Genomic DNA, 18,219 nt, shown 5'->3' on the forward strand with positions numbered 1-18,219 from the left:
TAGTATGGGTAGGATTTCAGTAGATATGAGTGCATGGGCATTCTTATGTGGCACAGCATGAGTAAAAGTATGGAAACTTTTTTAATTCTTTTTTTTTTAAGTGTATTTTTGAGAGAGAGAGAGTATGAGTGGGGGAGAGGCAGAGAGAGAGAGGGAGGAGAATCCCAAGTAGGCTCTACATTTCCAGCATAGAGCCTGATGCAGGGCTTGACCCACGAACCATGAGATCATGACCTGAGCTGAAATTAAGAGTCAGACACTTGACTGACTGAGCCATCCAGGCGCCCCAAAACTTTAACAGAGATATTATAGAGATTAAGGCTGATACGTGAAAACACTTAAACTGCTGCATTCATATAATAGACAAAGGAAATACTTATTAATAAGAATAACAACGTTTTCTCTAAACAAGTCTATATACCACTTTTTTTTTTCTGAAGGTCCTTGTAGGTTGACAGAAAGGTAAGGCTAGAAATTTTGGCTAAAATGCCTACTTAGCTGAGTATATCTTTATGTTTACTCAGTGCTTCTCAACAGTCTACATTGTTTCATTTCTCTAATGCCTATTTGTGGTGTGTTTGCTGTATGATACTTCTATTTAAATAGAGCAAACAAAATAGTTATGAGGCATTGCTAGATTTGAAAGTCTTAGAACATTAATTATTTGAATTCACATGAGATCTAATAAAGTATTCCATATTCTGTTTCAATATTTACAGGTTGCTGATCATACTAGATTTCAGTTTTGGTCAGGAGAAAAGAGAACTTTATATGCAAACTTATAGACTCTTCTATAAAGCTAATGAACTATTTGACCTCTAAGTACTTTCTTAATGTGTTTTTGTTTGTTTGTTTGAATATGAAAACCTTGTGTTTTTCAGGCTGCAAACTATTGTATAAACAAGATTTTGCACGACGTTTAGGACTGAGATGTGTTACTTGCAACTATTGCTCTCAGCTGTGTAAGAAGGGAGCAACTAAAGAACTTGATGGTGTTGTGAGAGATTTCTGTAGTGAAGACTGCTGTAAGAAATTTCAGGATTGGTACTACAAGGCAAGTAACTAAAATTTTTTATTACAGCAGCTGCTTTAACCAATCGTTGATAAGACATTACAGTTATTATCATTACACTTATGGTAGCTTATGTATTTAAAAAATGTGCACACATTAAGCTTAATCCAGATTATGAAATTCATTAAAATTTTTATCATTTCAGTTTTTCTTTATAACTTGAATAGCATTTTTACTTGTTTTATAACTTAGCTATTCCCCAAAACTAGGATATAGCTTTGTTTTCAGCAAAACAGAATCTTTGTTTTCATTTTAAACTATATTGCTTAAACAAAATAGATTATTTCTTTAAAATTTGTTGGGTTTTTATTTCACCAAATAGAAACTTTTTTTTTTTTTAATGTTTATTTTTGAGAGAGAGAACAGGGGAGGGGCAGAGAAAGGGGGGGGGGGGACAGAGGATCTGAAGCAGGCTCTGTGCTGTCAGCAGACAGCCTGATGTGGGGCTTGAACTCACAAACCGTGATATCATGAGCTGAGCCGAAGTCAGACACTTAACCAACTGAGCCGCCCAGGCACCCCACAAATAGAAGTATTTTTGATGAACATGATCAGTGTTGAACAGTAGCAGGTAATTGTTTTAGGCACTTATGATGTGTTTTGAAACACTTTGTTCTTTTTTACCTTTTAAATTGTCAAATTGAAAAGACACTATATGAATAGAGACCAAAAATATTTAATTTGAAACTGTGAATAAGTGTGTGTGTGTGTGTGTGTCTGTCTGTCTTATTAAAATCTACTTCTAGAAGAGTGAAGATAAGTCACTTGTTGTCCGCTGTATTTTTTCTATATAAGAAAAATGAGTGTATATTTGAGCTTTGTTTAGTCAGATATTACCCAAGAAAATGTTATTAGTTCATATGTCCGTAACAAGGAAAACCATGTCAATGTTAAAACTTCATTATAGTTGCACTTCTAAAGCATGTGAAGACAGACATCATCATAACTTCAAAACTGAAATATTGCTAAAAGAAATATAGAGTAAAATGGCTGAAACATATAGAATATTATTTAGTTCACTTAGTGCAAGTGATTATTGTTAAATGATACTATTTAGGAGAATTCTTGGTGTAGTTCTTGAATGTCTACAGCTCAACATATTAAGTAACATTTTTTAAATAAAAAGAAGATACTTTCCAAGTTGTAAGAGTTGTGGAGGCTAAGAGTTTTGGTGCACTTCATTATTTCACTGTTGCTTCTGACTAATTTAAGTCTTACAGTTAAGGTTCAAATTTTAGAAACACACAGGACGGGCGCAAAGGTGGCTCAGTAAGTTGAGTGTCCGACTTCGGCTCAGGTCATGATCTCTGGGTTTGTGAGCTTGAGCCCTGCATCGGGCTCTGTGCTGACAGCTCAGAGCCTGGATTCTGCTTCGGATTCTGTGTGTCCCTCTCTCTTTGCCCTCCCCTGCTTATGGTCTCTCGCTCTCTCTCTCGCTCTCGTTCTCAAAAATAAACAAACATTTTTTAAACATTAAAAAAAAAAAGAAACATACAGGACAAACATACTAACACCCTCTAACATGCATTTCTTTTAGTCTAAACCAACCTCTTATTTTGTTATAGACAGTGGCAACTTTGAGAACAATCGCTCGTAATGTTACTTTAGTACCTTTAAAACCTCAATTTTAGTTTAGCACACGTGAACACTGTCCACTGTTTAGGAGGTTTTATTTTTGAAAATTCGTTTTGGGTAACCTCAAAACAGTAAAGTGGCTACAGATGGGAGAATTCCATTTTATTCTTACGGTTACCTTTTTGATAATTTATTTCATAGTTTGAGAGGCAAACTTGTTACCATGTGATAATGATGATTTCTCTGTTATTTCACTGTATAAATTTCTGCTTAATTGTGAATCCAAACCTTTAATTAAAAAAAAAATTTTTTTTTTGGAGGATTTTGTTTTTTGTTCAAAGGACACTGACAGTATTTCTCTGTTTGGCTTCTTTCTTTGAATGAATTCTTGTTTTCCTTTTATATTAAAATAGAGAAATCTTCTGGTGGGTTCTCCCCCTTTTTTTGGGAAAGCAAAGAAGTGTTCTTTGGCAAATGACCACATTATTCTAGATGTTGCCATTTGTTCCATTTTGCTATTTATTTTAAAGGATAATTGTATCTAATGTTTTTATTTATGCACTGTTTAATGAGGAAATTTTGGTGAGGCAGTGCATTTCAGAACATATAAGAACATGTTAGTTTAATAACCAGTTATTATCTGTTGGTTTAATGTCAGTATTCTATACCTTAAACACATATTTATTATTTGTCTTATTTTAAGCCCAACAAATGTTTGTATAATATGCACTATAACATTATCATATACTATACTAATCTGAGGAATAAAGGTAAGAACATTTTTGTCATGTGGTAGGGATTTTTAAAGCAAGTAATGACGATTTTTCTGTGTAATCAGTAGGAATACCAGCTTTGAGATGAAGAGTTGCCCCCCTCATTCATCATAGGCTTCTCTGTGAAGGCAGCCAACACTGTAATCAGGGAATACGTTTGCTCTGTGTGCTTTCTACTTGAGTCACGTTGTATTTTCTTACACCTCCCATGAGTCTCTTCTGTTCACTGCTAGCATCCTGTCATCCTCTCAAAAACATAGTAAGTTGAGTCACCACCAAATTTTGATTATTTTGACCTTCTTTCCTCTTCCACTTTTGAAATTTAAGAACTCAAAAGTTTTACATTTTTAGTTCTTTAAAACATGAGACCCTTTGTACAGTCCATCCAGCTTTTATTAGAAAAATCATTTTTTAAAAAGTGTGGCATCAAGGAAACTTTGAAAGCAACGGCTAGCCAACCCAGTTTAACTTCACCTTTAGTCATGAGCATTGCTACCTAACCAGAGGAGCACATACATTGCAGTTTCCACCTTCTCTTAGCTTTGTGCTTCAGCTGGAGAGACTATCTAGAGTACAAGTAACTTTATGTTTTTATTTATTTAAATTAAATATTTATAATTCTTACGCCTTAACATTTTTTGGCTTATGTTTGTTTTACTGGACAAGATGTTTTGAATGATCTGTTTTTGGCATTATAATGGTTTACATTTGGATTTAAATAGAGGCTTATTAAATACTCTTCTCTTCTAAATTGGAACACATGCAACCAAAAGATGTTGAGAATAAAATTAACAAACATTTTTTTCTTCTCCCAGATAATTCTTTAGAAGGAAGTAGATTTTACTTTTCCTCAAAATAAATGTTTCCAGGCATATTGTGAAACCAGGTGGGAAGATAGTTCTTCGATCTCTATAAGTTAAAAATTTGGGGAGAGAAAGGAGTTAGTATTATAATGGAGTGTGATATGTTTAATGTAAAGTTAATTTAAAAGACCTACTGTTTCTTCAGAATACTTCACAGTACTTAGTAGAACTAATAATCTTGATTTAAATGTTATTACTTCAAATTACAGTGTTTTAACACAGGTTTTGACTTGTTGTCCAAACCAGTAGTAAATGGTAGGGGTATTAAAGGCTTTAATGTGAATACCCTCTGATAGTATAAAAGTATGATTTATGGGTTTTGATCAAATTAATACTTCTGTTTTAGTAAATCTGAGTCATAAAAGGAGCTCAGTAAAAAAGATTGGGCTTTAAAAATTTTGTCTTTTGTAAAAAAAAAATTGCTGTAAGTACTGATTTTAAAAGATTATTTGTTTTTGAAATAATTTTAGAAAGGGAATATCTAATATTCTTACTTTAGATACGCTTTTTGGATAACTGAAGAATTCCTAGCACTTTAGATCTGATTGATAAAATAGGAAACAAGTAGATACGAAAGTTACAAAGATGTATATATATCACCCAAAAATGAGAATTTGAAATGGCCAAATAATAGGGACTGCATCAGTACAGGCTGAATGAATAACCCTTTGTCAGTTACTGAAGGAGAAATTCCTGTATTAGCTGAGATGTTGGATTAAGAGTTTTGAATTAAGAATTTAGCACCTGCGGGGGCGCCTGGGTGGCGCAGTCAGTTAAGCGTCCGACTTCAGCCAGGTCACGATCTCGCCGTCCGTGAGTTCGAGCCCCGCGTCGGGCTCTGGGCTGATGGCTCAGAGCCTGGAGCCTGTTTCCGATTCTGTGTCTCCCTCTCTCTCTGCCCCTCCCCCGTTCATGCTCTGTCTCTCTCTGTCCCAAAAATAAATAAACGTTGAAAAAAAATTAAAAAAAAAAAAAGAATTTAGCACCTGCGTATTTAGGTTGTTTGAACTGTTGACTGTTACCCACTTTCCCCCCCCCCCCCCAACCCCGACCCCTTATAACAGACAATCCCTGATTTTCCACAGTGACAGGGAAACCACTAAGTAGATGATGAAGTGGTATTTTTTTAAACCAGCAATTAAGTCATACTTCAGTTCTTTTGCATAGAAATGTTCAGCTTTTCTAAGAGTTCTCTTCTGTGGTTGGGAAGAAGTGGTTTTGGTAAAGGAATGATGGTCATTTTTAACCATGTTTCCCAATTAGTCATTGTATTTGAAGCTCAATTCCAAACACTTGCATCCAGAATTTGCATGAGTGGTTGTAAAAGAAAAAAACCAAATGGAAAAAAGGTTTACAACTTTTAAAACAGATTATGGCATTAAATTTGGGATTAGGATTGAGTACTGCTATTATCCTTCCATCTGAAAATGTGTATACACGTTTTGTTTCCATTTGCACATTGGCATTAATTTTGCTCCTCTTCAGATACAGAGAAATCAAATTAATTCAAACAAATTCAAATTGTTTTGAATCTTTCTGGAAGAAAGGAGCTTCAAGCACAAAATCCAAATGTCTATAGTAATCATGAAGTGATTTCATTGTTCAGATTCTTTGAATATAATGTGCTGGGCTTTATGTCCTTGACCTTCTAAATTACTGTGGAAATGGAAGTATTTTAAGAGTTAGCATAGTATAGGTAGTGATTTGAGTAAGTTTTACACAGATTGATTTGGGTTTTAGATATTACATGGAGAACCTTGCAGCATTTTACTTGTGTTAGGATTTGTATTCTCTGGTTAACTCATATTAATTCATTTTGTCTTTCCATTGTCTTTGTAACTTGTTTGATTTGGATTGTCTGCCTTGAATCCTGTCTCTGCATTTTTAATGTTTGACCTTACACAAGTCACTTGATCTGTTTGGACTTTAGTTTCCAGCATTGTGTTGAGGATTCCAGGGAGTAGATACGACATGCGGGGCTTTTATTTTTCAGGTTCTCGAATGAGGTAGTAAGGCAACAACTTCACTTATGCTATGTTCTTACACTGTTTAGACTCAATGGTTAGAAGGTTAAGCTTTTGATTTCTTCCTTTGAGCTTTGTCTTTTAGTGTAAAATGTGAAAAGGGAACCAAACACTGAAGCTTTTAATACTTCAGAGGTTATTTTAAAGAACAGCTTTTGGGTGGTGACCGGGGACCTTTTTCTTTATTGAGTAAAATATGACCTGGGTGATAGTAAGTGCTAATTATACTGAAGTTACCACATAGTCTTACCAGCAATATAAAATTTGAGGTCACAGTTTTTTGGACAAGAGATGTGATATTGGCATCACTTAATAGTCATAATTTATACTACAAATCTTCATTCATTTAACATTTATTCAGCAGGAGAAATACCTGACCTGGAGAAAAAAAAGAGCCTGTGTTCTAACCTTGGGGTATGTTTGTTATATAAGACCTGTTTATCAACAAAATCATTTGTAATATTCCTGACTAGGAATTTTGATACAGTATTTATTCATAGAACTCCTATTGAAACATAAAATGAGAGATTTCAAAACCCACAGTATAGAACCATAGATTACGTAGAGTAACGAGGAAAAACCACGTGATTATTATGAACGTAATATGTATTGCTTTATCAAAACTTATAAGTTGTTAAACCAAAGGGTGATTTAAGAAATATGGTAATTTATTTCTACTTTAACTGGATCAAATACTTAATTATGAAAAGAACTGTATTTGAAATTAACCATTCATATCCTTTGGTCCACTCATTGATCAAGTTGTTAAGAATTAGTGAAAATAGGCAAAATTTAGGGGATCACTAAAAAATAAAAATCTGTCTCTCTATTATGGATTCACCATCATAAGGTTTAACTTTTTATGTATGGATTTTATTTTTGTTTTGTGGGTTTTTTTTTCCTCTTTCTTTTTTCTTTTTTTCTTTTCTTTTTTTTTGCCTGTGAAGTTGTTAGACTAGTTGAGGGTGAATTGTGTTCCTAGAGGTAGGTCAAATTTGTTGTCTTAAAGTATAATTATTTTTCAATCAATTAAATATTTTGAGTATTTGAAACATGAACTTGAAGTTCTTGTTAATAGTTAAATCAGTGTATTTAATAAAGCTCTTTAAATTTATTAAACTGTTGAATACACTTCAACTTAACACGCATGATTTTCTCATAAGAGCTTGTTTCAGAGTTTTTCTGGTCTTACACAACTTCTTTAAATTGATTTTTCATGAGCTATCAGTTGAACGCAGGAAATCTGTTTATTACTCAGAGATTTTCAGTGTAATGATTGTAGAAAACTTCTACAGTATGTCATTAGAGTCCTCAAAATTATTTTAAAATATTAAAATATACTGTACCTATTTGGTCTACCAATGTTCACTTTTTTAGGTTATCCTATCTTTGTAATGCTGGTCTTTAACTTCTGGTAAGTATAGAAAGGATTTTGATAATTAGGTAAATTGCTACAGTTTTTTCACTTTTATTGTGGATTTTATTGTATGTTTATGATTCATACCATTTTTTATCAGAAATTGTTTTATCACATTTGGCAGAATTACTGATAAACTTTTAGAAATCTTTTAAAATATATATCTGACTTTAAAATTTTTCTAATTTGAAATGTCTGATACCTTCCTTTTTTTTTTTTTTTAATTAAGGCTGCAAGGTGTGACTGTTGTAAATCTCAAGGAACACTTAAAGAGAGAGTGCAGTGGCGTGGGGAGATGAAACATTTCTGTGATCAACACTGCTTACTACGTTTCTACTGTCAGCAAAATGAGCCCAACATGACAACTCAGAAAGGACCTGAAAACTTACATTATGGTATGTAATAATTTAGGTGGTAACTTGAAAAACCTGTACAGCAGTGTTTAGTTTCTAACTGATCTGAATTCAAAGTAATGATAATGAATAGTTGATTTTTGACATAGTTTACTAGCAGATTTCATAGTTTTTCTGGGTGGAAGTGCCCCACGTGATATTTCTGTAGATTTATTGCTTTTTATTTTATCCTCTTTTAAAACTTTAGTGCTAGTTAAAAGCAATGCAATTCTGAATGAAAACCATTTTTTAGCACATCGTATATGCTGAAACTCGGTTCGGAGGAACAATAAAAACTCTTTACAAGTTGTGACTTATTGAAGAGTTAAACATAAGAACATAGTATTGACCCCAAAGCAGCGAATACTTTTTGAGAGGACAAAATGGGAAAAGGGTTAATTCCACTTATTTAGCTTTGTGTCGCAGCTCTCACATTTGATATTCTTTACTTAAAATAGCTTAAAATATTTTCTTCATTAACTCTTTTTAAAAATCAGTAACATTTAATGAGAAATACAGATTTAGAACATTGTGCAGAAAGTGTTACTTGTCTTATTTTTAATTTGTTTGTTTTTAGATCAGGGTTGTCAGACGTCCCGAACCAAAATGACAGTAAGTATCATTTAAGTAAAGTACTAAGTGTTGATTTTTTAATGTGGGTATAAATAAAGAGTCCAATTTAATCTGATCATAATAATAAAATAATTTTACTTTCCCCTGTTGGGACAGTTGAAGTATTCAGCTGAAGTACCCAGCATTAACACAGATACTTTGAATTACTTATGGTCTCTACCCACATTGGAGGAGATAGACATATAAATGGTATTGAAGTTGAAGTGCCTGTAATCTTTAAGGCAGTAGCAATAGTATGTTTGAAATGATTGACTGAATGATTGTGTCTGTTCCTGGTGGCTGTGAAAAAACTTCTCAACAATTTAGTAGAAGGTTGCCAGGTAGAAAGGGATGAAAAGTAGGAGAAATGTGCTAAGGGCCTGCGTAACTATTCATTAGGGCCAAACTTAAGGGGGACCTGTGGTGAACTCAAGGGAAATGAGGGTAAAAAGATGGGCTGGGCCAGATTATTAATGGCTTTGAGCATATATTTCTCCAATAGGTATCTGAAGATCTATGTTGGGGCCCAGAACTTGTGAGTTTTTAAATATGAGAAATAACTTTCATAACATGTCCTGTGGACTTTTTTTCTTTTTTCTTTAGCCTTTTGGTGTAATACATCAAATTCTGCTTTATGTTAGCATTTTAAGACTTTTGTAGTTTGAAAGTGGCGGCCATTTGAGTAATGAATAAAGAGAGGAAGCAAAGTTTTGCTATACTTTGAAGCACATTGAGATACCCTTTTGTATGCTGAGTAACAATAATCACCAGTGTTGGAATGCAGGTATTTCTGGTATGCTTACCCAAGGGAACCTCTATAGGAGTCATTTATTGGCATTATGTTAACCCTCTGAGGTAGTTTTTATCTTGGTAAGAAAGAATAAATCAGTGGTTCTTAGCTCTGGCTACACATTAGAATCACTTGAGGAGTTTTCAGAACTTTCCAATGCCTACGCCCCAACTCAGAAATTCTGCATTTTTAGAAAGTTCTTGAGGTGATTTTAATATGTAACCACAATTTAGGATCACTGACATTGATGAAAAATTGGTGATTTTACATTATTCCATTCAGTTTTTGCTTGTGATGTTAATAGTTAGAATCCTAGAAAGTACGAGTGCTTTCTCCTTTGCTTTCCTCCCCTATACGTCATTCCCTCTGCCTTGTGGAAAATTATATTTAAAATCAGATAATTCGTAAATACTTTGAAGACTTCGGCTGAATCCTCTGATTTCAATACCAGGCACTTTTATCCGAAATGAGGAATATAAGGATGGCCACTCCCTATTTTGTTAACTTTGTACAGCCATAAGGCAGTTTCTAGCCTTGTTTCAAAGGCTGTAAGGCACCCCTTCTACCAGCACAGTATTAAATACTTTTTTCCTCTCAGAGCACTTGAGCCACATTATTATGACAGACAGGATGGTCTAGGGGAGAGTAAGTCAGTGTGCCGCCGCAGCTATTACCTTTTGTCTTACTAAAGCCCTCTCCCATTTTTTCCTTGTAAGCTTTTGGAATCTTAATTCCTCACCCATGAACTTCAAAGGGTGAGAGCCTAGCTGTATAATTTTGGACAAGTCCCTTCACAGAAGTTCTCTGTGAATTTCCTTATTTGTAAAATGGGGATGAAGATAGTGCCTGCTTCAGGGTTATCACATAGTAAGTATTAAACACATGATAGCTGCTATGTTCCAGACCTCATAAAGGCGGTATGTATGGTAGTTAAGAACATGGGCTTTGTTGTTAGATGAATTTACTTGAGTCCTGACTTCAGAATTTTTAGCTCTGTCATTGTTACCAGGTTGTTAATTTCCGAGCCTTAGTTTTCTCATCTGTAAAGTGGGAGTGATTAAGTGACTTACTTCTTGTAATGTTACAAGAATTAAATAACCCATTTCATGAGTTATGTAAATTTGGTGCATTACATAATGTCTTAGCCCATTTGAGCTGTTGTAACACAATGCCCTAGATGAGATGACTTACGAGTAACAGAAATTCTCACAGCTCTGAAGGCTGGGAAGTCTAAAATCAAGTTGCTAGTGTCTGGTGAAGGCTCGCTTCCAGGTTTATGAACAATTATCTTTTCACCGTGTCTTCATATGGTGGAAAGGGGTGAGGAATCTCTAGGATTTTTTGGGTTTTTTTAAGTTTATTTATTTTGAAAGGGAGAGAGAGAGAATCCCAAGCAGGCTCCACATTCTCAGTGCGGAGCCCAAGGCAGGGCTTGATCTCACGAACCATGAGATCATGACCTGTGCCAAAATCAGGAGTCGGATGCTTAACAGACTGAGCCCCCAGGCACCCCAGAATTTCTTTTATGAGGGCATTAATCCATTCATGAGGGCTCTGCTTTCATGACATAATCACCACCTAATGACCACACCTTCACATGCCATCACATTGGGTATTAGATTTCAACATATGAATTTTAGGAGGATACAAACATTATAGCACATAGTCCTTGTCATGAAGCAAATACTCAACAATTGGTAGCTTTTGTCATTATAATTTTCATTGTTTTGGGTCCTCCTTCAGTATTTATTTTTTTGAGTTTTTATTTATTTATGTTGAGAGAGAGAGCGCGTCAGCTGGGAAGGGGCAGAGAGAGAGAGAATCCCAAGCAGGCTCCGCAGAGTCAGCACAGAGCCCAACGTAAGGCTCGAACTCACGAGACTGTGAGATCATGACCCAGTCAAAATCAGGAGTCAGACCCTTAGCTGACTGAGCCACCCAGGTGCCCCAGGTGACATAGTTTAATTGACATGATGTAATGTTTCTAGAATGACAGGAAGTAAAACATGGAGTAATCTAGGACATACATGATTTTGGACCCCTTATTCTTATGTGGGGATTCTAGAGTATTTTGCAGTTTGGACCGAACTTACCTAGTCTTAGTATATAATAGATACACAATAACTCTATGTTAAATTATTCTTTCCATTTTACAGTTGAGGAAATTGAGACATGAGATTGAGTCAGTTGCCTGATGTTAACACAGCAGTAGTGTTAGAAATAAATTCCCTAGGTTCTTGTTCACAGCTCTTTTTCTTAGCTGATTAATTATGTGGTTTGAAATCCTGATGAATCTAGAATAAGCTCATACTAGTACCAGCCCTGTGGCCATATGTATTAGTTTTTAAAAATTTATATCTTTCCATATCTTAAAATATGCACAGATAAATTTATTAAACAGTGATAATGTTTTAAGTACAATTGATCATCATTCATATTTGCAAATTTGCCTCTTCTCTAAAATTTATTTGTAACCCCTAAATCAATGCCCATGACACTTTTCAAAGACATGTGCAGACATGTGCAGAGTGGTAAAAAAAAATGTGAATTTCCTGAAGTGCATCTTCCTACTGAGGTGTGGAACAAGGCAGAGCTTTCCCTTCTTGTCAGCTCATCTTGTAAACAGGTCTCCTTTTCATAGTCTAATTAGTGTACCACCTTTATCATATTTTGTCCTTTTTATTGGTGATTTTGCTTCATAAAAGATCCCCTAAACATAGTATTAAAGTGCTGGCTAGTGTTCCTAAGCACAAGAAGGCTGCTTTTTGCCTTACAGAGGAAATAAGGTGTGTTAGGTGAGCTTCATTCAGTTTACAGTGAGTTTAATGTTCGTGAATCAACAATATGGTATACCCAGAAAAAAGGAATAAGAAATTCACCAATCTGTAGATGAGGCAACTCCAAGTGCTAAAATAAAACCTATAGTGCATGGTGAAGCTGTGGAAAAGAAGGAATAGTGACTCTATTTATGGATTCATGGACTTAGGACTAATTAAAAAGAAAACCAAAAAACAATGAAATAGCATTGTGGTGAGACTTTGAGCTTACAACACGTTTCCCAGGATCAGGGCAATGTTAAACGCTCCTTGCCTCCCGCTGGCTGGCTCACGCATTTTAAGGAAAAATGGTGTGAAAAATGTTAAACTTGCAGGCAAGGTGGGTTCTGCAGATCAGAACCAGGATGCTGTGGAAGAATACCAGCTAAGTGATAACACAGGAAGAAGGGATATCCAGACAAGCAGGTTTTCCACACTGATGAGACTGGCTTGCTTTCACAAGGTCAGTGGCAGATGAACCCATATAATACAAGTGGTGTCCAAAGCCCCTGACCTTTAGGTCATTTAGAGACCATACAACCTTGCTAGAGTGTGCCAGTGCCAAGAGTGGTTTTATGTGTAAATCCTTCGTGGTGCATAGAGCCCCAAATCCATGAGCGCTTACAGGGAAAAACTGAACTGTGTGCCAGCCCATTGGAGGTGGGACAGAATGCATGAATGGTTATCTAAAATATTCTGGGATTGGTTCTCCCAACTGCTTCATCCTAGAGGTTGAACATGGTTTTCAGAATGAAAACCTTGCCTTTGAGATTTTATTCCTGGATAATATCCATTGCCTTGAAGAACTCAAAAATGCCTATCTCAGTGTAGTTCCTTTTATGCCCCCAAACACTGTGTCTCCCATCCACCCCCTCGATCAGGGCACACTTAAAGCTTTCAAGGCCTACTTCATGAGAAAGCTTTTGAGGCTCTCAACACCAACAAGGAAGCCACCCTGATAGATTACTGGAAGTCAGTCACCATACGCAATGTGATTGTTTTGGCACAGCGTAGGACAGCATCGAGCAGGCTACTGTGAATAATTGTTGGGGAAATGTTTGACCAGACTGCGTTGAAAAGTTTCAGAGGCTTTGAAGGTGTTACAGAAAATAAAAAGAACAGTGTTAAAAACATAATGTGTGTTGCACCAAGTAAGTGAAGAAGGCTTTGGGGCCATGCAGGAAGAAGATGTGGAGGAAATTTTGGTAGAGAAGGCAGTAGAGCCACCGAAGAAGACCTGGACAAGATGACCAAAAAAGGCATCAGATTCAGTGATGCAAGTCAGCCTAAGACTCCCAAGAATTGCTCTTCTAACAGTGGCCAAAATACTGGAATGGAATTCTGCCTTGGGAAAAATTGTCAGTGACACACATGGAAGAATGTGACTCTGTGCTTGAACAAAGCCTCAAATTTAACACCACTGTGTTTGCCCCTTACGTCAAGACGCTTAAAAGATTTGAGGTGAGAAGTTAAGCAGACAAGGCTGACTTAATTCTTTGAAGCCAGTTTGGGAGGGAAAGTTGCTGATATTGTCCACAAGTTGCAAGAACCAAACTCTTGAGGTAGAACTGCCAGGTGTCACCATGTCACCCTCATCGACTTCTTCCTCTTCTGCAGAATAATTGTCAACAACCTTTCCCTTGGTTTTTATGGGCACGCCAAAGGTTGAGAGGTTTAACCACACAGTGCACTGCCCCATTGTACATCCTGCAGGTCCACTAAGAGTAAGACGTTAATGTTTTTATAAAACTTTAAATGTTTAATCTTTGGTTTTTTTCCTAGGACTTTATTTGCATTAGTGTACAATATATAGTGTGTGTTAACAGGACTGAGTATGAGTACTGTATGGTATGTGTGTATTGTATCTGTGTACTCTGTGTGTGTGTGTGTGTGTGTGTGTGTGTGTGTGCGCACATACCTGAGTGCGTCCGTAATCCTAGTACAGTACGCAAAATGCTATAATCATGTGTTATAAAGAATCTACATATAATTATTTGTAAGAAGTATATATGAAATCAAGGGTGTTTTCAGCAGAAACAAGGTTATGCATTGATGTGACCAGAGGCTTGAGGCTTGCAGGAACCTAACCTTATATTTCCTTTTGGAGTAATGGTTCAGTAGTGTTCATGGTGACCGTCTAGAACTTAAGTACCTCAGATATTCTGTACCTTTTTTCCTAGATCAATAGGTGGTATGGAGAGCACCTTATGTTTTGTCCCTTATGGACAGATCATTAGCTTATTTTAGATTTTATGTGTGTGTATGTGGGCGGGGGAAGGGGGAAGCGTTTTCAATTGTAAATAATGCTACAGTTAACATGGTGAAAACATCTGAGACTATTATCTAGAATAAGTTTCTGAAATTGTAATTGTTGGGGTATAAGAATATATAGTTGGAAGCTTGATAATATTTTTGGTAATTCTTTTCATCGTTTTTTTTTTTTTAACTTTTAAAATTTAGTATATAAATATACAAACTATATATCCAGTACAGGGAACTAGTATGTATCAGATGGCCATAATAACTAAGAACTTTTTTCTTTCTCAAATAAATTTTAAAAAGCCTAATTATTTGCAAAATTCAGGTTAACAACCTTGCTTTTTTTTTCCTTTTTATTTAAAAATGGCAATTGTCTTTTTATGGCTTTTTAAAAAATGTGCTGGTGGTATCCATTGAAGGTCACAAAGTTCTGTAGAATGAATGATTACTACTGCTTTGTCTGTAGTTAGGACAGATTCATACTGATCCTTTCAGATTAAGACTATGGTAAACATAGTAATAATAACATAATTTGGTTATACTCTTATACTTTTGTGTGTTCCCTCCACATGACCTAGATATTCATTAACACCAGGAAGTAAGAAAATTAGAGGCAAAAATAAAAATGTTTCCCTTTGCTTCTCTGTAGGGTTCAGCTCCACCCCCTTCTCCAACACCTAACAAAGAGATGAAGAACAAAGCCGTTCTCTGCAAACCTTTAACAATGACGAAAGCTACTTACTGTAAACCTCACATGCAGACCAAATCTTGTCAGACAGGTAACTTAGGAAAATTTGACTTAACACCTCACTCACCGAAATTCATGCTTGTCTCAAATAATAGGCTACAAAATGTGTCTGCTTGGTCACTTTGTCATTCCCTGTTGATTTTGCTTATCCAATTTTAGATATTGCCTTGAGAATACAGCATAATATTTAAAATCATTAATGAAAAGCTGTGTTAAAGGTCTAGAATAAAAATTATGTCACAGGTGAAAAGCTATATTAAAAATTTCCTTGGGGCTAAAATTCACTAAAGCTAGTGTTGCCTCAGAGATCACCTCTATAAGAGTGACCTGTAATGTTAACAATTCTATTTCCTTGTCAGAATGCGATGAAATAATTCAAATATGTGTTTTTATGAGATTTAAATGTATCTTAATTGATTAGATACATATTTTTGCAGGGGTTATGAGGGGAATCTAGGCTATCTGGAACTATGTAACATTTTTAAGGGATATTTTCTTTGTATTAAGAAAAAAAAAGACCTAAATTCTATTTTTATTCTCTTTAGGTTAATACAGCTGCTATATTTAGTTTTGTTGTTTTTACATCACCTAATTTTGTGAAAACTGAGAATTTCTTTTAAATGGGAACAGAGGCGCTTAAATATTTCTTTGTTACCAAATTATTTTAACACTGAGTAATGATATATAAGTGCTTTTTAAACACATTTTGTATTTTTAGATGATAATTGGAAGACAGAATATGTTCCAGTGCCTATCCCTGTGCCTGTGTATATTCCAGTACCTATGCACATGTACAGTCAGAATATTCCTGTTCCTACTACAGTTCCTGTTCCTGTAAGTCGGACTTTAGGTTCTTTTTCATTATGAGGTTTATCAGGCATTAAGTGGGAGAACAGTGTTGTTGTAATTACTATCTCAGTGAAGCTAGTAGAACAGAGGGTTGAGTCTTCAGCTTCACCAGTTAACTTAGGTTTGGTTGACTGTCAGTGTTTGATTTGTGTTTAATCGAGTAGATCCTTAAAGGTGAAGTTTAGCAAGTGTCTGCATCTGCTTTATGCACATGATGTTTTATATTCGAGTTCATTGTAGAGAAAAACATTTGTAAAGTTGTCAGGTTTAAAACTGAAACACGGAAGAGAATTTTGTATATATTATAATTACATTATTTTGTCCTGAAACACTTGTGGTACTTAAGACACTATTCCACGGCTTGGCTGTCCCAGTCCTCTGCGGGGAGGGGGGGGGGGCAGAAGTACCTCACTTATTTTTCTTTAATGTTTATTTCAGAAAGTAGCTGGCCTATATTCTGGGCTTACTCTGTTATAGTTGATATCTTAGTTTTGATATGTGTTTTCTCCCCCAAAGCTTTTATCCATCCTGTGTTAGAATAATTTTTAATTTGGAAAATTATCTTTTTTTTTTTTTAAAGAAAAGATTTTATTTTTAAGTGATCTCTGCACCCAGCGTGGTGCACAAACTCATGACCCTGAGATCAAGAGTTGCATGCTCCACCAGCTATGCCAACCAGGTGCCCCTGGAAAATCATGTTTTAACATGGAGTAAACTTAACAGTAAATACTTTGGTTAACTAGGTGCCGGTTCCTGTTTTTCTGCCTGCCTCCTTGGACAACAGTGAGAAGATCCCTGCAGCAGTTGAGGAGCTAAAAAGCAAAGTTTCCTCAGATCCTCTTGATGCAGAGCTGCTTACAATGACAGATATGATGACTGAGGACGAGGGGAAGACGGAAGCTGCCAACATCAACAGTGAGCTGCTCTGTATTTCACTTTGTGAATAAGTGTATTATTGGTTTTCAGAGGGTTGTAATTGTTAAAGTATGTTCCAGAGCATATCCTTAAGTTTCAACTTGATACGGGAATGGGGGAGGCATTGCAGCAAAGATGTATTTGAAGAGACCCATACTCTAGCCACAAGTTCTCTTCTGTCAAGCCCAGTTTCAAGCAGGAATTCGAATGGTCCATGTTTTAATGATAATAGGATTTGACTTCTAAAATTAACTAACTCAGAATTTTTCCTGTTTTAGTGGACTACCTCAGACACAAAAACAACTTGTAGTCGGCTTTAATAATGATCCAAACTCTTATATTGTAATGGTTATCCCCAATTTGTTTGTGGGCTGTACTTAGTAACTTGCATTATCTAAACGAGGGTTTATCCCAACTTCTGTTAGGGCAGTGCTTGCCAAATGGTATATATGATGAGTATGCCATGGATGATTCTCTTAGAATATTTATTCCTACCCTTACTCCTCTGGTAACACGTAGAGTCCTGTTTCAACCATACGCTGCCTAATTCACTTTACCCTAGTGTACAATAGAAACACTATAAATTCTCTCTATTTCATAATGTGACCTTGTTTGTGAAAGACTTGGTTACAGTGGTTTTGTTTTTTAAGGAAGTGAAATGGGAAAAATGTCACTGTTAATCTCATAGAAAGGGTAGTGTGTGTGTGTGTGTGTGTGTGTGTGTGTGTGTGTGTCTTTCTGTCTGCTGTCACCAAAATGGATAAAATGCATATCTTACTGTGGCTTACAATACAAAAATGTTTGAAAGCAACTGATCAGAACATTAGAAAGCTGTTGTAATTGAATGATATGGATAAGCTAGGTCACAGTTCGTAAAGAGTGCTGAAAATTGCAGTGATCCACCCTCATTAGTTTATTTTTGACAAGAGATTGCTTTTAGAAGTATCATGCATACATACTGGAATTGCTTTACTATCATTAACTTTTGAAGAGGGGCAGTCAGAAACTTAAAGGATTAAAAGTTTCCGTGTACTCATGATCATGTAACAATTGTATAGTATTTTACATTTCAAGATGGCTGTATAACTTTTCCTTTTATGACTATTAATACATG

The 18,219-nt window shown here is 35.6% G+C and overlaps 1 protein-coding gene across 3 annotated transcripts in view; it reads left to right on the forward strand.

Moving 5' to 3' along the window:
- Positions 1-18,219, forward strand: part of ZMYM2 (zinc finger MYM-type containing 2) — a 69,384-nt gene that overhangs the window by 32,119 nt on the left and 19,046 nt on the right. For all 3 annotated transcript variants that reach the window (XM_019815621.3, XM_019815643.2, XM_019815692.3), the window contains 6 exons: positions 882-1,054; positions 7,954-8,119; positions 8,694-8,728; positions 15,243-15,372; positions 16,060-16,175; positions 16,934-17,105. In XM_019815621.3, coding sequence (XP_019671180.1) covers positions 882-1,054; positions 7,954-8,119; positions 8,694-8,728; positions 15,243-15,372; positions 16,060-16,175; positions 16,934-17,105 — 792 coding nt within the window. The remainder of the gene's footprint in view (positions 1-881; positions 1,055-7,953; positions 8,120-8,693; positions 8,729-15,242; positions 15,373-16,059; positions 16,176-16,933; positions 17,106-18,219) is intronic.

The sequence above is a fragment of the Felis catus genome, chromosome A1 (assembly GCF_018350175.1).
Source record: "Felis catus isolate Fca126 chromosome A1, F.catus_Fca126_mat1.0, whole genome shotgun sequence".
Lineage (NCBI taxonomy): Eukaryota > Metazoa > Chordata > Mammalia > Carnivora > Felidae > Felis > Felis catus.